General features: G+C 50.1%; 1 protein-coding gene across 1 annotated transcript; it reads right to left on the bottom strand.

The window, feature by feature from the left end:
* Positions 1–4,804: 4,804 nt before the first annotated feature.
* Positions 4,805–5,963, bottom strand: LOC133120012 (E3 ubiquitin-protein ligase SH3RF1-like; the record flags this gene model as incomplete). The annotated part of the gene is made up of 2 exons (XM_061230135.1): positions 5,847–5,963; positions 4,805–5,304 (listed from the first exon to the last, which is right to left on the bottom strand). A coding segment is annotated over exon 2 (354 nt), but the record flags the coding sequence as incomplete, so codon positions are not given.
* Positions 5,964–12,505: the final 6,542 nt, after the last annotated feature.

A 12,505-nucleotide genomic window follows, 5' to 3' on the forward strand; every position in this document is an offset into this window, starting at 1 on the left:
GCAGTGCTTTCACTGAAACAAGTCCCCTCCAGAAGTATTGGGACAGCACGGTCAATTCCTTTGTTTTTGCTGTATGCTGACGACAGTTGAGTTTGAGGTAAAAATATGTACATGAGATAACCAAACAGAATTTCAGCTTTTATTTCCTGGTATTTTTATCTAGATGTGAACAACTTTAAATATATCACCTTTTGTATCAACCACCCAATGCTTAGGTGAGCAAACCTTATGGAACATGTGACTGACAGGTGTTTCTTGTTGCCCAAATGTGTCCTGTTAGATTGATTGGCTAAACAATAAATAGTTCTGAATATTTACTCTTGGGTTTAGCCTTAGGTTTTGGCTGTGAAGACCAGAGAGCTGTCTTGTGGAGAAAAGCAAGCCATTTTGAAGCTTACTTCGGGGAAGGCGATCAAAGCATACTTTTGCTCACCTAAAAAAGGTGCTATGTCCTAAGTAATTTAACACATCTAGGTGTAAATACCAGGAAATAAAAGATTTAATGATGAATTTTTTTTTCTCTCAAACCCAAATCAGCGAATTGCAAAAGTAAAGGAAGAGGCCTTGCTGTTCCAGTACGGCTGGAGGGCACTGTGTGCTCTGTGTGTGTGTGTGTGTGTGCTCTGTGTGTGTGTGTGTGTGTGTGCGTGTGTGCTGTGTGTGTGTGTGTGTGTGTGCTGTGTGTGTGTGCGTGCTGTGTGTGTGTGCGTGCTGTGTGTGTGTGCGTGCTCTGTGTGTATGTGTGTGCTCTGTGTGTGTGCGCTCTCTGTGTGCTCTGTGTGTGCTGTGTATGTGTGTGTGTGTGTGCTCTGTGTGTGTGTGTGTGTGCTGTGTGTGTGTGTGTGTGTGTGCTCTGTGTGTGTGTGTGTGTGCGCTCTCTGTGTGCTCTGTGTGTGTGCACTGTGTGTGTGTGTGTGTGTGTGTGTGTGCACTGTGTGTGTGTGTGCTCTGTGTGTGCTCTGTGTGTGTGTGTGTGTGTGTGTGCGTGTGTGCTGTGTGTGTGTGTGTGTGTGTGCTGTGTGTGTGTGCGTGCTGTGTGTGTGTGCGTGCTGTGTGTGTGTGTGTGCTCTGTGTGTATGTGTGTGCTCTGTGTGTGTGCGCTCTCTGTGTGCTCTGTGTGTGCTGTGTATGTGTGTGTGTGTGTGCTCTGTGTGTGTGTGTGTGTGCTGTGTGTGTGTGTGTGTGTGTGCTCTGTGTGTGTGTGTGTGTGCGCTCTCTGTGTGCTCTGTGTGTGTGCACTGTGTGTGTGTGTGTGTGTGTGTGTGTGCACTGTGTGTGTGTGTGCTCTGTGTGTGCTCTGTGTGTGTGTGTGTGTGTGTGTGTGTGTGTGTGTGTGTGTGCTCTGTGTGTTCTGCACGTTTCACACCAAAACCACACACTCGGCACATTCTATGTTGCTCCAGCCAGATAAATATTCTTCTTGTTCTTAAGCAAAACATCTTTACAGCTTCACCGGACTGCTGACGAACAAACACACACAAGCACGCAGGTCATCGCTTAAACGAGTCCCCACGCCAGGGACTCGAGCATTCCATTTAGTTTAGCATTCCACCAACGCCTTTTTAACACAAACGCCTCTCTAACAATGCCAGCTACTGACCCCGTCTTACGTCTAACAATGCCAGTTAGCCGCGTAGTTGCTTTACCTGTGATTTATTTTTCAAAGATGAGAACTAATATTACAGTGATTGTAATGTTACAACAGAACTAATATTACAGTGGTGTTATAACAGCCAAATAATTTTTGTTTTCCTTTTCAGACTGTTAGCGAACGACAGCGAACGTTCTCAGTACAGAACGCATGCTGCGCTCGGACACGGAACCCAAGCCAAGGAACCCGTCTGGGGGATCGCGCTCGGACACAGAACCCAAGCCAAGGAACCCGTCTGGGGGATCGCGCTCGGACACGGAACCCAAGCCAAGGAACCCGTCTGGCATTCACCGCATCTCTCCGTCAGAACCTCCTGGCTGGACCATCCAGAAAACGGCTCATTCACATGCACATCCCCCCACCTCAGTCTGGGTCTGGCCAGCTGAAAGAGCCCCTTCAGAGCCCCAGGGCCTCAGAGCCCCACAAAGGCCGTTTCTGCTGATAAATGGAGTGTCCCTGAGCCCTGCTCTCAGTGGGGGCGGGAGCGTGGGGGGACACATCTCAATGCCAATGCAGCGTTCATGCCTCCGGTGCAACCCGGCACAGTACGGCTAGAGGCTAACAGCTAGCTACAGCCCTGTGCTAGAGAAACAGGCTAACAGCTAGCTACAGCCCTGTGCTAGAGAAACAGGCTAACAGCTAGCTACAGCCCTGTGCTACAGAAACAGGCTAACAGCTAGCTACAGCCCTGTGCTAGAGAAACAGGCTAACAGCTAGCTACAGCCCTGTGCTACAGAAACAGGCTAACAGCTAGCTACAGCCCTGTGCTACAGAAACAGGCTAACAGCTAGCTACAGCCCTGTGCTACAGAAACAGGCTAACAGCTAGCTACAGCCCTGTGCTACAGAAACAGGCTAACAGCTAGCTACAGCCCTGTGCTACAGAAACAGGCTAGCACAGCCCTGTGCTACAGAAACAGGCTAACAGCTAGCTACAGCCCTGTGCTAGAGAAACAGGCTAACAGCTAGCTACAGCCCTGTGCTACAGAAACAGGCTAACAGCTAGCTACAGCCCTGTGCTACAGAAACAGGCTAACAGCTAGCTACAGCCCTGTGCTAGAGAAACAGGCTAACAGCTAGCTACAGCCCTGTGCTACAGAAACAGGCTAACAGCTAGCTACAGCCCTGTGCTACAGAAACAGGCTAACAGCTAGCTACAGCCCTGTGCTACAGAAACAGGCTAACAGCTAGCTACAGCCCTGTGCTACAGAAACAGGCTAACAGCTAGCTACAGCCCTGTGCTACAGAAACAGGCTAACAGCTAGCTACAGCCCTGTGCTACAGAAACAGGCTAACAGCTAGCTACAGCCCTGTGCTACAGAAACAGGCTAACAGCTAGCTACAGCCCTGTGCTAGAGAAACAGGCTAACAGCTAGCTACAGCCCTGTGCTACAGAAACAGGCTAACAGCTAGCTACAGCCCTGTGCTAGAGAAACAGGCTAACAGCTAGCTACAGCCCTGTGCTAGAGAAACAGGCTAACAGCTAGCTACAGCCCTGTGCTAGAGAAACAGGCTAACAGCTAGCACAGCCCTGTGCTAGAGAAACAGGCTAACAGCTAGCACAGCTCTGTATTACAGAAACAGGCTAACAGCTAGCACAGCCCTGTGCTACAGAAACAGGCTAACAGCTAGCTACAGCCCTGTGCTACAGAAACAGGCTCACAGCTAGCACAGCTCTGTGCTACAGAAACAGGCTAACAGCTAGCTACAGCCCTGTGCTACAGAAACAGGCTCACAGCTAGCACAGCCTGTGCTACAGAAACAGGCTCACAGCTAGCACAGCTCTGTGCTACAGAAACAGGCTAACACAGCCCTGTGCTACAGTAACAGGCTAACAGCTAGCACAGCTCTGTGCTACAGAAACAGGCTAACACAGCCCTGTGCTACAGTAACAGGCTAGCACAGCTCTGTGCTACAGAAACAGGATAGCACAGCCCTGTACTCCAGGAACAGGCTAGCACAGCCCTGTGCTACAGGAACAGGCTAACGCAGCTAACACCAGTGATTGGGAACCCTACAGAGTGAGTGTGTGTGTGTGTGTGTGTGTATGTGTATGTGTGTGAGAGAGAGTGTGTGTGTGTGTGTGTGTGTGTGTGTGTGTGTGTGTGTGTGTGTGTGTGTGTGTGTGTGTGTGTGTGTGAGTTTGTGGGGTGAGAGTTCACTAGTCCGACAGTTGCCAGGGAAACGAGCACAGTGCATCCACGTTGCTATGGGCACGGCTAGAGGGTTTGAGCCAAGACCACCCCTCAACCCCCACCCTGCAAACCCTCCCACCCATGCTGCCCCCATTTAATTAATCCAAAACAAGGGCCCCTCCGAGGGCCTGTAGTGGTGTGATCAGCCTCCCCTCAGAAAAACAACTGTAATGAGCCAGCCTGGTTCAGCTCTACAGTGGGAAAGGGCTATAATGAGCCAGCCTGGTTCAGCTCTAGTGGGAAAGGGCTATAATGAGCCAGCCTGGTTCAGCTCTACAGTGGGAAAGGGCTATAATGAGCCAGCCTGGTTCAGCTCTACAGTGGGAAAGGGCTATAATGAGCCAGCCTGGTTCAGCTCTACAGTGGGAAAGGGCTATAATGAGCCAGCCTGGTTCAGCTCTAGTGGGAAAGGGCTATAATGAACCAGCCTGGTTCAGCTCTACAGTGGGAAAGGGCTATAATGAGCCAGCCTGGTTCAGCTCTACAGGGGGAAAGGGCTATAATGAACCAGCCTGGTTCAGCTCTACAGTGGGAAAGGGCTATAATGAGCCAGCCTGGTTCAGCTCTACAGTGCGAAAGGGCTATAGTGAGCCAGCCTGGTTCAGCTCTACAGGGGGAAAGGGCTATAATGAGTCAGCCTGGTTCAGCTCTACAGTGGGAAAGGGCTATAATGAGCCAGCCTGGTTCAGCTCTACAAGGGGAAAGGGCTATAGTGAGCCAGCCTGGTTCAGCTCTACAGTGGAAAAGGGCTATAATGAGCCAGCCTGGTTCAGCTCTACAGTGGGAAAGGGCTATAATGAGCCAGCCTGGTTCAGCTCTACAGGGGGAAAGGGCTATAATGAGCCAGCCTGGTTCAGCTCTACAGGGGGAAAGGGCTGTAATGAGCCAGCCTGGTTCACCTCTACAGTGGGAAAGAGCTGTAATGAGCCAGCCTGGGGGGTATAATCGCAGGGACTCACCCGGACCAGCGTGTTCTTCACCTGTGCCCGCTGTAGGGGCACACCAGGGGCCCCCAGCTCGCGTGGCGCTCTGCTGTTGACGGCCGTCGTGCCGTTAGCCGCCGCGGGGCGCCGCGGCCTCTGCTTGATGCCGTCCAGCAGCCGCACCAGCAGGATGTTGCTGGGCAACTCGTCCACGCCCACCTCCACCAGACTGCGGCACTCCGGGCAGCGCAACTCCGCGCGCGAGCTCACGATGCCCTGCAGGCAGCGCCGGCAGAACGTGTGCTGGCACGGCAACACCTTGGCCGAGGCGTCCAGCCGCTCCAGACACACGGGGCACTCCAGCAGGTCCAGCAGCGCCGCCTCGTCCATGTTTCCCGCCCTCTCCGTCCGTCCTCGCGCCAGGCCCGGCAACTCAGTCTCGCGCCAGGCCCGGCAACTCAGTCTCGCGTTTCGCGGCAGCTGTTGCACCCCATCAAGTCACGTCCATTTCTCTGCTACGGCCACGCGACCTGCATCTGGAGGGCGGGCGGGGAGACAGCGTTACCCCCCTGACCTGGCCGTCCCTGCTGCAGCCTCCAGGGGTCAGGTTTATACAATACACGCGCCGATTTCATTTCGCTGTGGCCAAGCGCACTAAAAACCTCCGTTCCGTAAAGAAATGCGCGGTATGTTACAAAGTTCAACAGCATTGCATTCTACAGTCCGCGTTATCGCCACGGTCCGATCACGCCCCTGATTTCTGTTTGTGTGTGTGTGTGTGTGTGTGTGTGTGTGTGTGTGTGTGTGTGTGTGTGTGTGTGTGTGCGCGAGCGCGCTCAGTGAGTGTATGAGCAGTCAGAAAACATGTGGAAACAGCCCGTTTGACGCGCTAATTTCGCGGTCGATTCCGGACCCCTCTCTCTCCCCCTCTGTCCGTGCCCGGTCTACGGACCGTTCCAGCGTTTCAGTCTCAACCTATTCTTCACACTACCGCCATGCACATAAAACGCTTAAAACCAAGCGCGTTCACTGGCTGGTCATGCAAACACGGCAACGGAACAAGTGCACGAACACGTACTTTCACGTGGGTAAAAAAAAAAAAAAAGAAAGTTATCTTGCGATGGCCATCGTTGTGATTTTTTTTTTTTTTTGCTCGCCACCGAGGTCGTAGTTAGGCACATCTGTTTCCTGCCGCTGGACACGTTTGGGGTCAAATCCTTAATTAACATCGACTCCCAAAAGATGGTAGCAACATCCACCTTGTTACGCTGTTCATTTAACACACATTTAGCCCTCATTAACGCTGCACTTGCGTAGAGGGGCGCAGATTGCTTTGTTTCATTGGCTAAAGTAGCTAGCTACTATATAACGAGACTCAAGTGTGTAGTTAGGTGGCTAAATATAACGTTTGGGTACTTAAGTGTTTCCAAAGGTATCATTACGCCTAACAAACAATCATGCATTTTAGTTCGATTTGCATCTTGGCTAATTAGCCTTTAAAATCGAACCTTTACACGCATGGCTAAATCTGCGAATTTTCACCAGTGTCCATTGAATACAGCCACCACTTGTACTGTTAATGTTCGGAAATCTGAGATTGAAAATATTTCATAACTGATGTTTCCTGAAATGTTGCAAACAACATTTCATTCGCAGCACAGCATTGATGTAACGTTAGCTAGCCAGCCACATAGTCCTGTTCTTGTTTCCAGAGGCTTGCTTGCTTGCTTGCTAGTGGCAGCGCTTTAGATGGCTAACGTTAGCAAACTCGACCAGGAGAGCGCATAAACCTAGACAATGTCTATTGAGCTAGCCAGATAAATAAAAACACGTTTCCAATACACCGAAAAGAATGGGCTAACAAGATAACATCAGCTAGTTTCACATACTAATACTGGTAACTATCGCACTGGGAGGCTAACGTTAGCTAAGGTTAGCCAAGTTGCTACCGGAGTGACGATTTAAAAAGTTGAGCTCTTTTACAAACTCCAGTAATATATATTTATGCTAGCTAGATGCATACATCAGGTAGGTTTCTAACCCCATATAGTTGTTACAACTTTATAATCAACCATAACTGATTCAGGTCACGATCTTACCTCGGAGAAGGGCCCCCTTGGGTCGCCCCCTCCTCGTCTCACCAAACAATTTCTCCCGGATTTAGGAATACTGCGTGAGGGTGGATGGTAGTCCGGATAACATCCACACAACCCCCCCACTTCTTTCAGGGGGAGAAAAAACAACAACTGTGAATTGCAAATGTTGCCGTCTGCCTGTTTCACACAAAGGAAAGCGCGGCGTTTCGAGATGGATTGATTCCCGACGCAGTTCAATGCTTAAAATCCAAGTTGTTCAGATAAACTCCGGGTTTGGCAGAAGAAAGACAGCAATCCAACTCTGCTGCCCCAGCGCCATGATGAGCTCAATTGATTTTGAGCGACACTCCCAGCGTGTACGGCAACGTTAGCTGGTCGGGTGGGCTGTGCTCATCCCTCCCAGTCCTATTATGCAAAATGGCATGAATACATTGTATATTTTGTACGTCTATACCATAGTTAAGACCGATATGGATCTGGGCTGCGCGGCACTATTAAAAATAGGTAAATATATAACTTGCCACAAATCTGTCGAAATAAGAGTTCCCGTCAAAGTTTGCTTGAAGAAGTTAGCTAGTTTGCTCCGCCCGCCCGCGTGAAGAAAGACTTCGCTGGGCTACTTGGCAGTGGGATTGTAATCGAGGATTTCGGGGAGAAGGGGCCGGCCCTGGACTGCATGGGTAAAGGGAAATATGGCGTGCTTGGTGAGGAAGACTAAAGTTCACACAGACCCGACACCACCCCACATCCCCCCCACATCCCAATCTGAACAAACTCTGAAGCGTTTCTTACGCAAATGACACGGTGTTTAAAGTGCACAGCCTTTGAGACACGAGCAGTGGAGTAGAGTAAGTTAGCTACACCCTTTCGACAGTGATACACGCATCCCGATGAACTGAACTGCAGATAATCCAGTGCCCCGCGTAGATACATTACCGAGACCTTGAAAAAAGATCCGGCCTTGGTGAAAATATTAGCTAAATGCTCAATAGAGATCACACGATGAGCAGATTTACAAAAAACCCCGCAAACGCACCTCTCCCATGTCCAAATTCATACGTTTTATTTTTACACGCTCCATCATGGCCAACCCTATAATAATTAGGCCCTAGCCAGCGTCACGTTGCACTTAACAGAACATTAAAGCAAATATTTATTTATAGACCATGGAGGGAGACGTTATCCCGTCGCACGAGATGCAGGCAGTTTTTGCAGTGTTTGTCCCCTCTGTACGGGCATGTTTGAATGTATGGGCCGCTGACGAATGTCCTGTTACCGTCCGTCCAAAGTGTGATACTTGTTTAAGTTAGGTGGTTTATATTATTATTACAATTATTATTACATATTTGCAGAAAACAGGTCAGTCTCCGCGACAGTGGTGAAACTGCGGTCTGTTAGGAAAGTCCAAGCGTGACGTCATGTGGCACTTTCATCTTTGGAGATCTGACGAGGTGTTGAATAGATCACCACATTCTCGCAGGAGCACGTGAATAGATCTTTATTTCCCCTTCCCACCATGTTAGCCTATATCCTACATGTACCCCATATACTTCACTTTCACCCCCAAACCCTACAGCTGCACCATACACGCCACTTGCACCCCCAAACCCTAAAGCTAGCCCTCGACAATCCACCAAAACACGATTTCCTACAAATGTACCCCCCTTATTTTAATCTGTACCCCATGCTCTTGATCCCTTAAGAAGTGGGGTGACCGGCAACTACCTCCTCCCCCCGCCCCGCCCCGCCCACGACCTGTGACACACACGGCACCTCCTATTCATGCCTTTCCACCTTTTTACATTACATTACGGGCATTGAGCAGACGCTCTTATCCAGAGCGACGTACAACGAAGTGCAGATCAAACACAGGAACAAGTGCAAAGAGGACCTGAGAGGACAGTACGGTTCAGAGTCCTAGTGTAACCATACAGACACAGACCCTTGAAGAATACTTTAACTTAAGAAATAGCATACCACGGTTGGCAGCTAGAATACCCTGAGTACAACAATACAATAGCTAATACAAAACACAACATCTATATATAACTATATAAGTTCCATTATAGTCTATGGCATGTACAAGGCACCTTACATATACACCTGTGTCTCACCTGGCCGATCAAAGGTCGCCCGCGTGGCGCAGAGCCAGAGGGGTGTGGCCTCAGGCGGGCAGGTAGACGTGCAGGTGGACACATCTCCCGGAGACGTGATGTCACACTTTGCCTGCTCACCCACTTCCCGCTCAGGTGTCCAGACTACCTGTCCTTCCACCAAGCAGCATGTGACCTGAGCAGAATAGCCCCTCTTAGAGGCGTACTTTCCTGCTTTTAATCTCTGTTTTCTTCTTTTTAGTCCGGGCATGTCAGGGCATGTTCTCCAGGAGAGGGCAGTAGAGGAAAGAGCTGTGGCCAGCTGTGTGTGTGTGTGTGTGTGTGTGTGTGTGTGTGTGTGTGTGTGTGAGTGTGTGTGAGTGTGTGAGTGAGTGTGTGTGTGTGAGTGTGTGTGTGAGAGAGTGTGTGAGTGTGTGTGTGTGTGAGTGTGTGTTTGAGAGTGTGTGTGAGAGTGTGTGAGTGTGTGTGTGTGTGTGTAGGTGTGTGTGTGAGAGTGTAGGTGTGTGTGTGTGTGTGTGTGTGTGTGTGTGTGTGAGAGAGAGACGCTCTGTGTATGTGGTGTGTATATGGTGTGGTGTGTATATGTGATGTGTGTATGTAGTGTGTATATGGTGTGTGTGTGTGTGCGTGTGTGTGTGTGTGATGTGTGTATATGGTGTGGTGTGACTTACCGGTCTTACCGGTCTTACCGGTCTTACCGGTGACTTACCGGTCTCTCCTGGCGGCATTCTCTTCCGATGTCACTGCCGCCAAAGCAAAATACTATCAAACACAAATTCAGAACTCTGCTTCTAACCCCCGGAAACTTTTCTCCATTTTCTCCTCTCTCCTCAACGCACGCGCCTCCTCCTCCTCAGTCCTCCTTCGCTGCTGATGACTATCAGAAAGTCCATCCATCCGCAGATCCTTTACAACCGCCGCCCCCCTCACTGTGCCCTTCCCCCCCTCTAGGCCCATCCCTTCCTTTTCCACTTTCTCCCCCCTTACAGACTCTGATGTTTCTCAACTCCTGCTCTGCCACCGCCCTACAACCTGTGCCCTTGACCCTATCCCCTCTTCTCTTCTCCAAACTATCACACCTGACATTCTCCCATTTGTCACCTCCCTTGTCAACTCCTCCCTGTCTTCCGGCTGTTTTCCGGCATCCTCCAAGAGGGCCCACATCACTCCGCTGCTAAAAAGCCTACCCTGGATCCCTCCATCATCCAGAACTACCGCCCGGTATCTCTTCTTCCTTTCCTTTCTAAAACTATAGAACGAGCCGCTTCTACTCAACTTTCTTCCTTCTTTTCTAACAACAACCTGCTAGACCCCCATCAGTCTGGCTTCAGATCGGGCCACTCGACAGAGACTGCGCTCCTCTCCGTCAGTGAGTCACTTCATGCCGCACGAGCAGCCTCCCTCTCCTCTGTCCTCATTCTTCTAGATCTCTCTGCTGCCTTCGACACTGTGGATCACTCCATCCTCCTGTCTGCCCTGTCAGCAACGGGGATCTGTGGCACAGCCCTGGACTGGATTGAGTCCTACCTCTCTGGTCGCTCCTTCCAGGTTGCCTGGGCTGGTTCGGTATCGACACCTCGGCCCCTCGCCACAGGAGTTCCCCAGGGCTCAGTCCTTGGCCCGCTTCTTTTTTCTCTCTACACTCGCTCCCTTGGCCCTGTGATCACTGCACATGGGCTATCCTACCACTGCTATGCGGACGATACCCAACTCTTCGTCTCGTTCCCGCCGTCTGATACGCAGGTTTCAGCCCGTATCTCTGCTTGCCTGAGGGACATCCAGAGCTGGATGGACAACCACCATCTAAAGCTCAACCCAGGTAAAACTGAAATGATATTCATCCCTGCTAATACCTCTCCCCATCTGGATCTCTCCATTTCCCTCGGGGATACCACACTCACGCCGTCACCCAGTGCAAGGAACCTCGGCGTGGTGATGGACAGCAGACTGTCCCTTTCCGAGAACATTGCGGCGGTGACCCGGTCTTGCAGGTTCTTCGGAGGATCCGCCCCTTTCTCACCCCCTACTCGACCCAGCTCCTGGTCCAAGCGATGGTTCTGTCCCGCCTGGACTACTGCAATTCCCTCTTGGCTGGCCTCCCAGCGTCCGCCATCAGACCCCTCCAACTCATCCAGAATGCAGCAGCTCGTCTGGTCTTCAACCTTCCCAAATACTCACACGTCACCCCCCTGCTTACTTCCCTCCACTGGCTGCCTGTCATGGCTCGCATCAAATTCAAAACATTGGTGCTAGCCTTCCAAGCAGTTAAAGGGTCTTCCCCAGCTTATCTGCAAAAAATCATCAGACCCTACACCCCTGCCAGACCTCTTCGTTCAGCCTCCACAGGCCGCTTGGCACCTCCCCCTCTCAGAACCTCCACCTCACGCTCACGACTACTGTCTGTTCTGGCTCCACGGTGGTGGAACGAACTCCCCGTTGAGGTCAGAACTATAGAATCTCTCCCCACCTTCAAGCGCAAGCTGAAGACACACCTCTTCAAGCAGCACCTCTCCCCATCCCGTCCCTACCTCCCTGTGAACCTTAATTGTTGTCTCTGTGACTTGCTTTGTGTATCGGTATTTTTAGTTGGCTAGGTAAGCAGTGCTTGGATAGTTAACTTTGGTAACTTTTGCTCTGTTTGTTTGTTTGTTTGTTCAAAAAAAAAAAAAAAAAAAAAATGGCCCTTGTCCTTATCTTTGTTGTACAGGTAGCAGTTGAAATTGTACTTACCTCTAGGGTCTTTCAGCGAACTTATCCCTGGTTATGGGTATGCACTTTGTTGTACGTCGCTCTGGATAAGAGCGTCTGCCAAATGCCAATAATGTAATGTAAAAATGTAATGTGTGTGTGATGTGTGTATGTAGTGTGTATATGTTGTGTGTGATGTGTGTGACGTGTGTATATGGTGTGTGATGTGTGTATGTAGTGTGTATATGGTGTGTGTGTGTGTGTGTGTGATGTGTGTATGTAGTGTGTATATGGTGTGTGTGTGATGTGTGTATGTAGTGTGTATATGGTGTGTGTGTGTGTGATGTGTGTATGTGGTGTGTATATGATGTGTGTATGTGGTCTGTGTGTGTGTGTGTGTGTGTGTGTGTGTGTGTGTGTGTGTGCTACGAGGACACGCCAAGACCAATGAGGACTGCATTTTGTTGTTTAAAACACGCACCTGCTGATTTTAACAATTAGCCTATTAAAATAAAATTATTCAATAAAAAATTAAATCAATGCCTATAACTAGGCTAAGTTTTCAGGCATTGTCTGCCAGCCCTGCGGTTGTACCTGGCATGAAAAACCACGAATAAATAAAACACGCGCTCGGACTTTTCTTTTTATCAGCTGCTGTCGCGCGAAACCAGCCATCGGACATCAACCTGGCGTCTGTGAATCGAAACAGTCACTTAATTACCAACCTTAGTATCTCCGTGCATTCATCGGAGAGAGGGTAACCCCCGGGGAATGGAAAACTAGGTCTTCCTTTCAAGGATCATCTCGGTCCTGCTACTCGTCTTACATCCCCGATCAAT

The sequence above is a fragment of the Conger conger genome, unplaced genomic scaffold, assembly GCF_963514075.1.
Source record: "Conger conger unplaced genomic scaffold, fConCon1.1 SCAFFOLD_96, whole genome shotgun sequence".
NCBI lineage: Eukaryota > Metazoa > Chordata > Actinopteri > Anguilliformes > Congridae > Conger > Conger conger.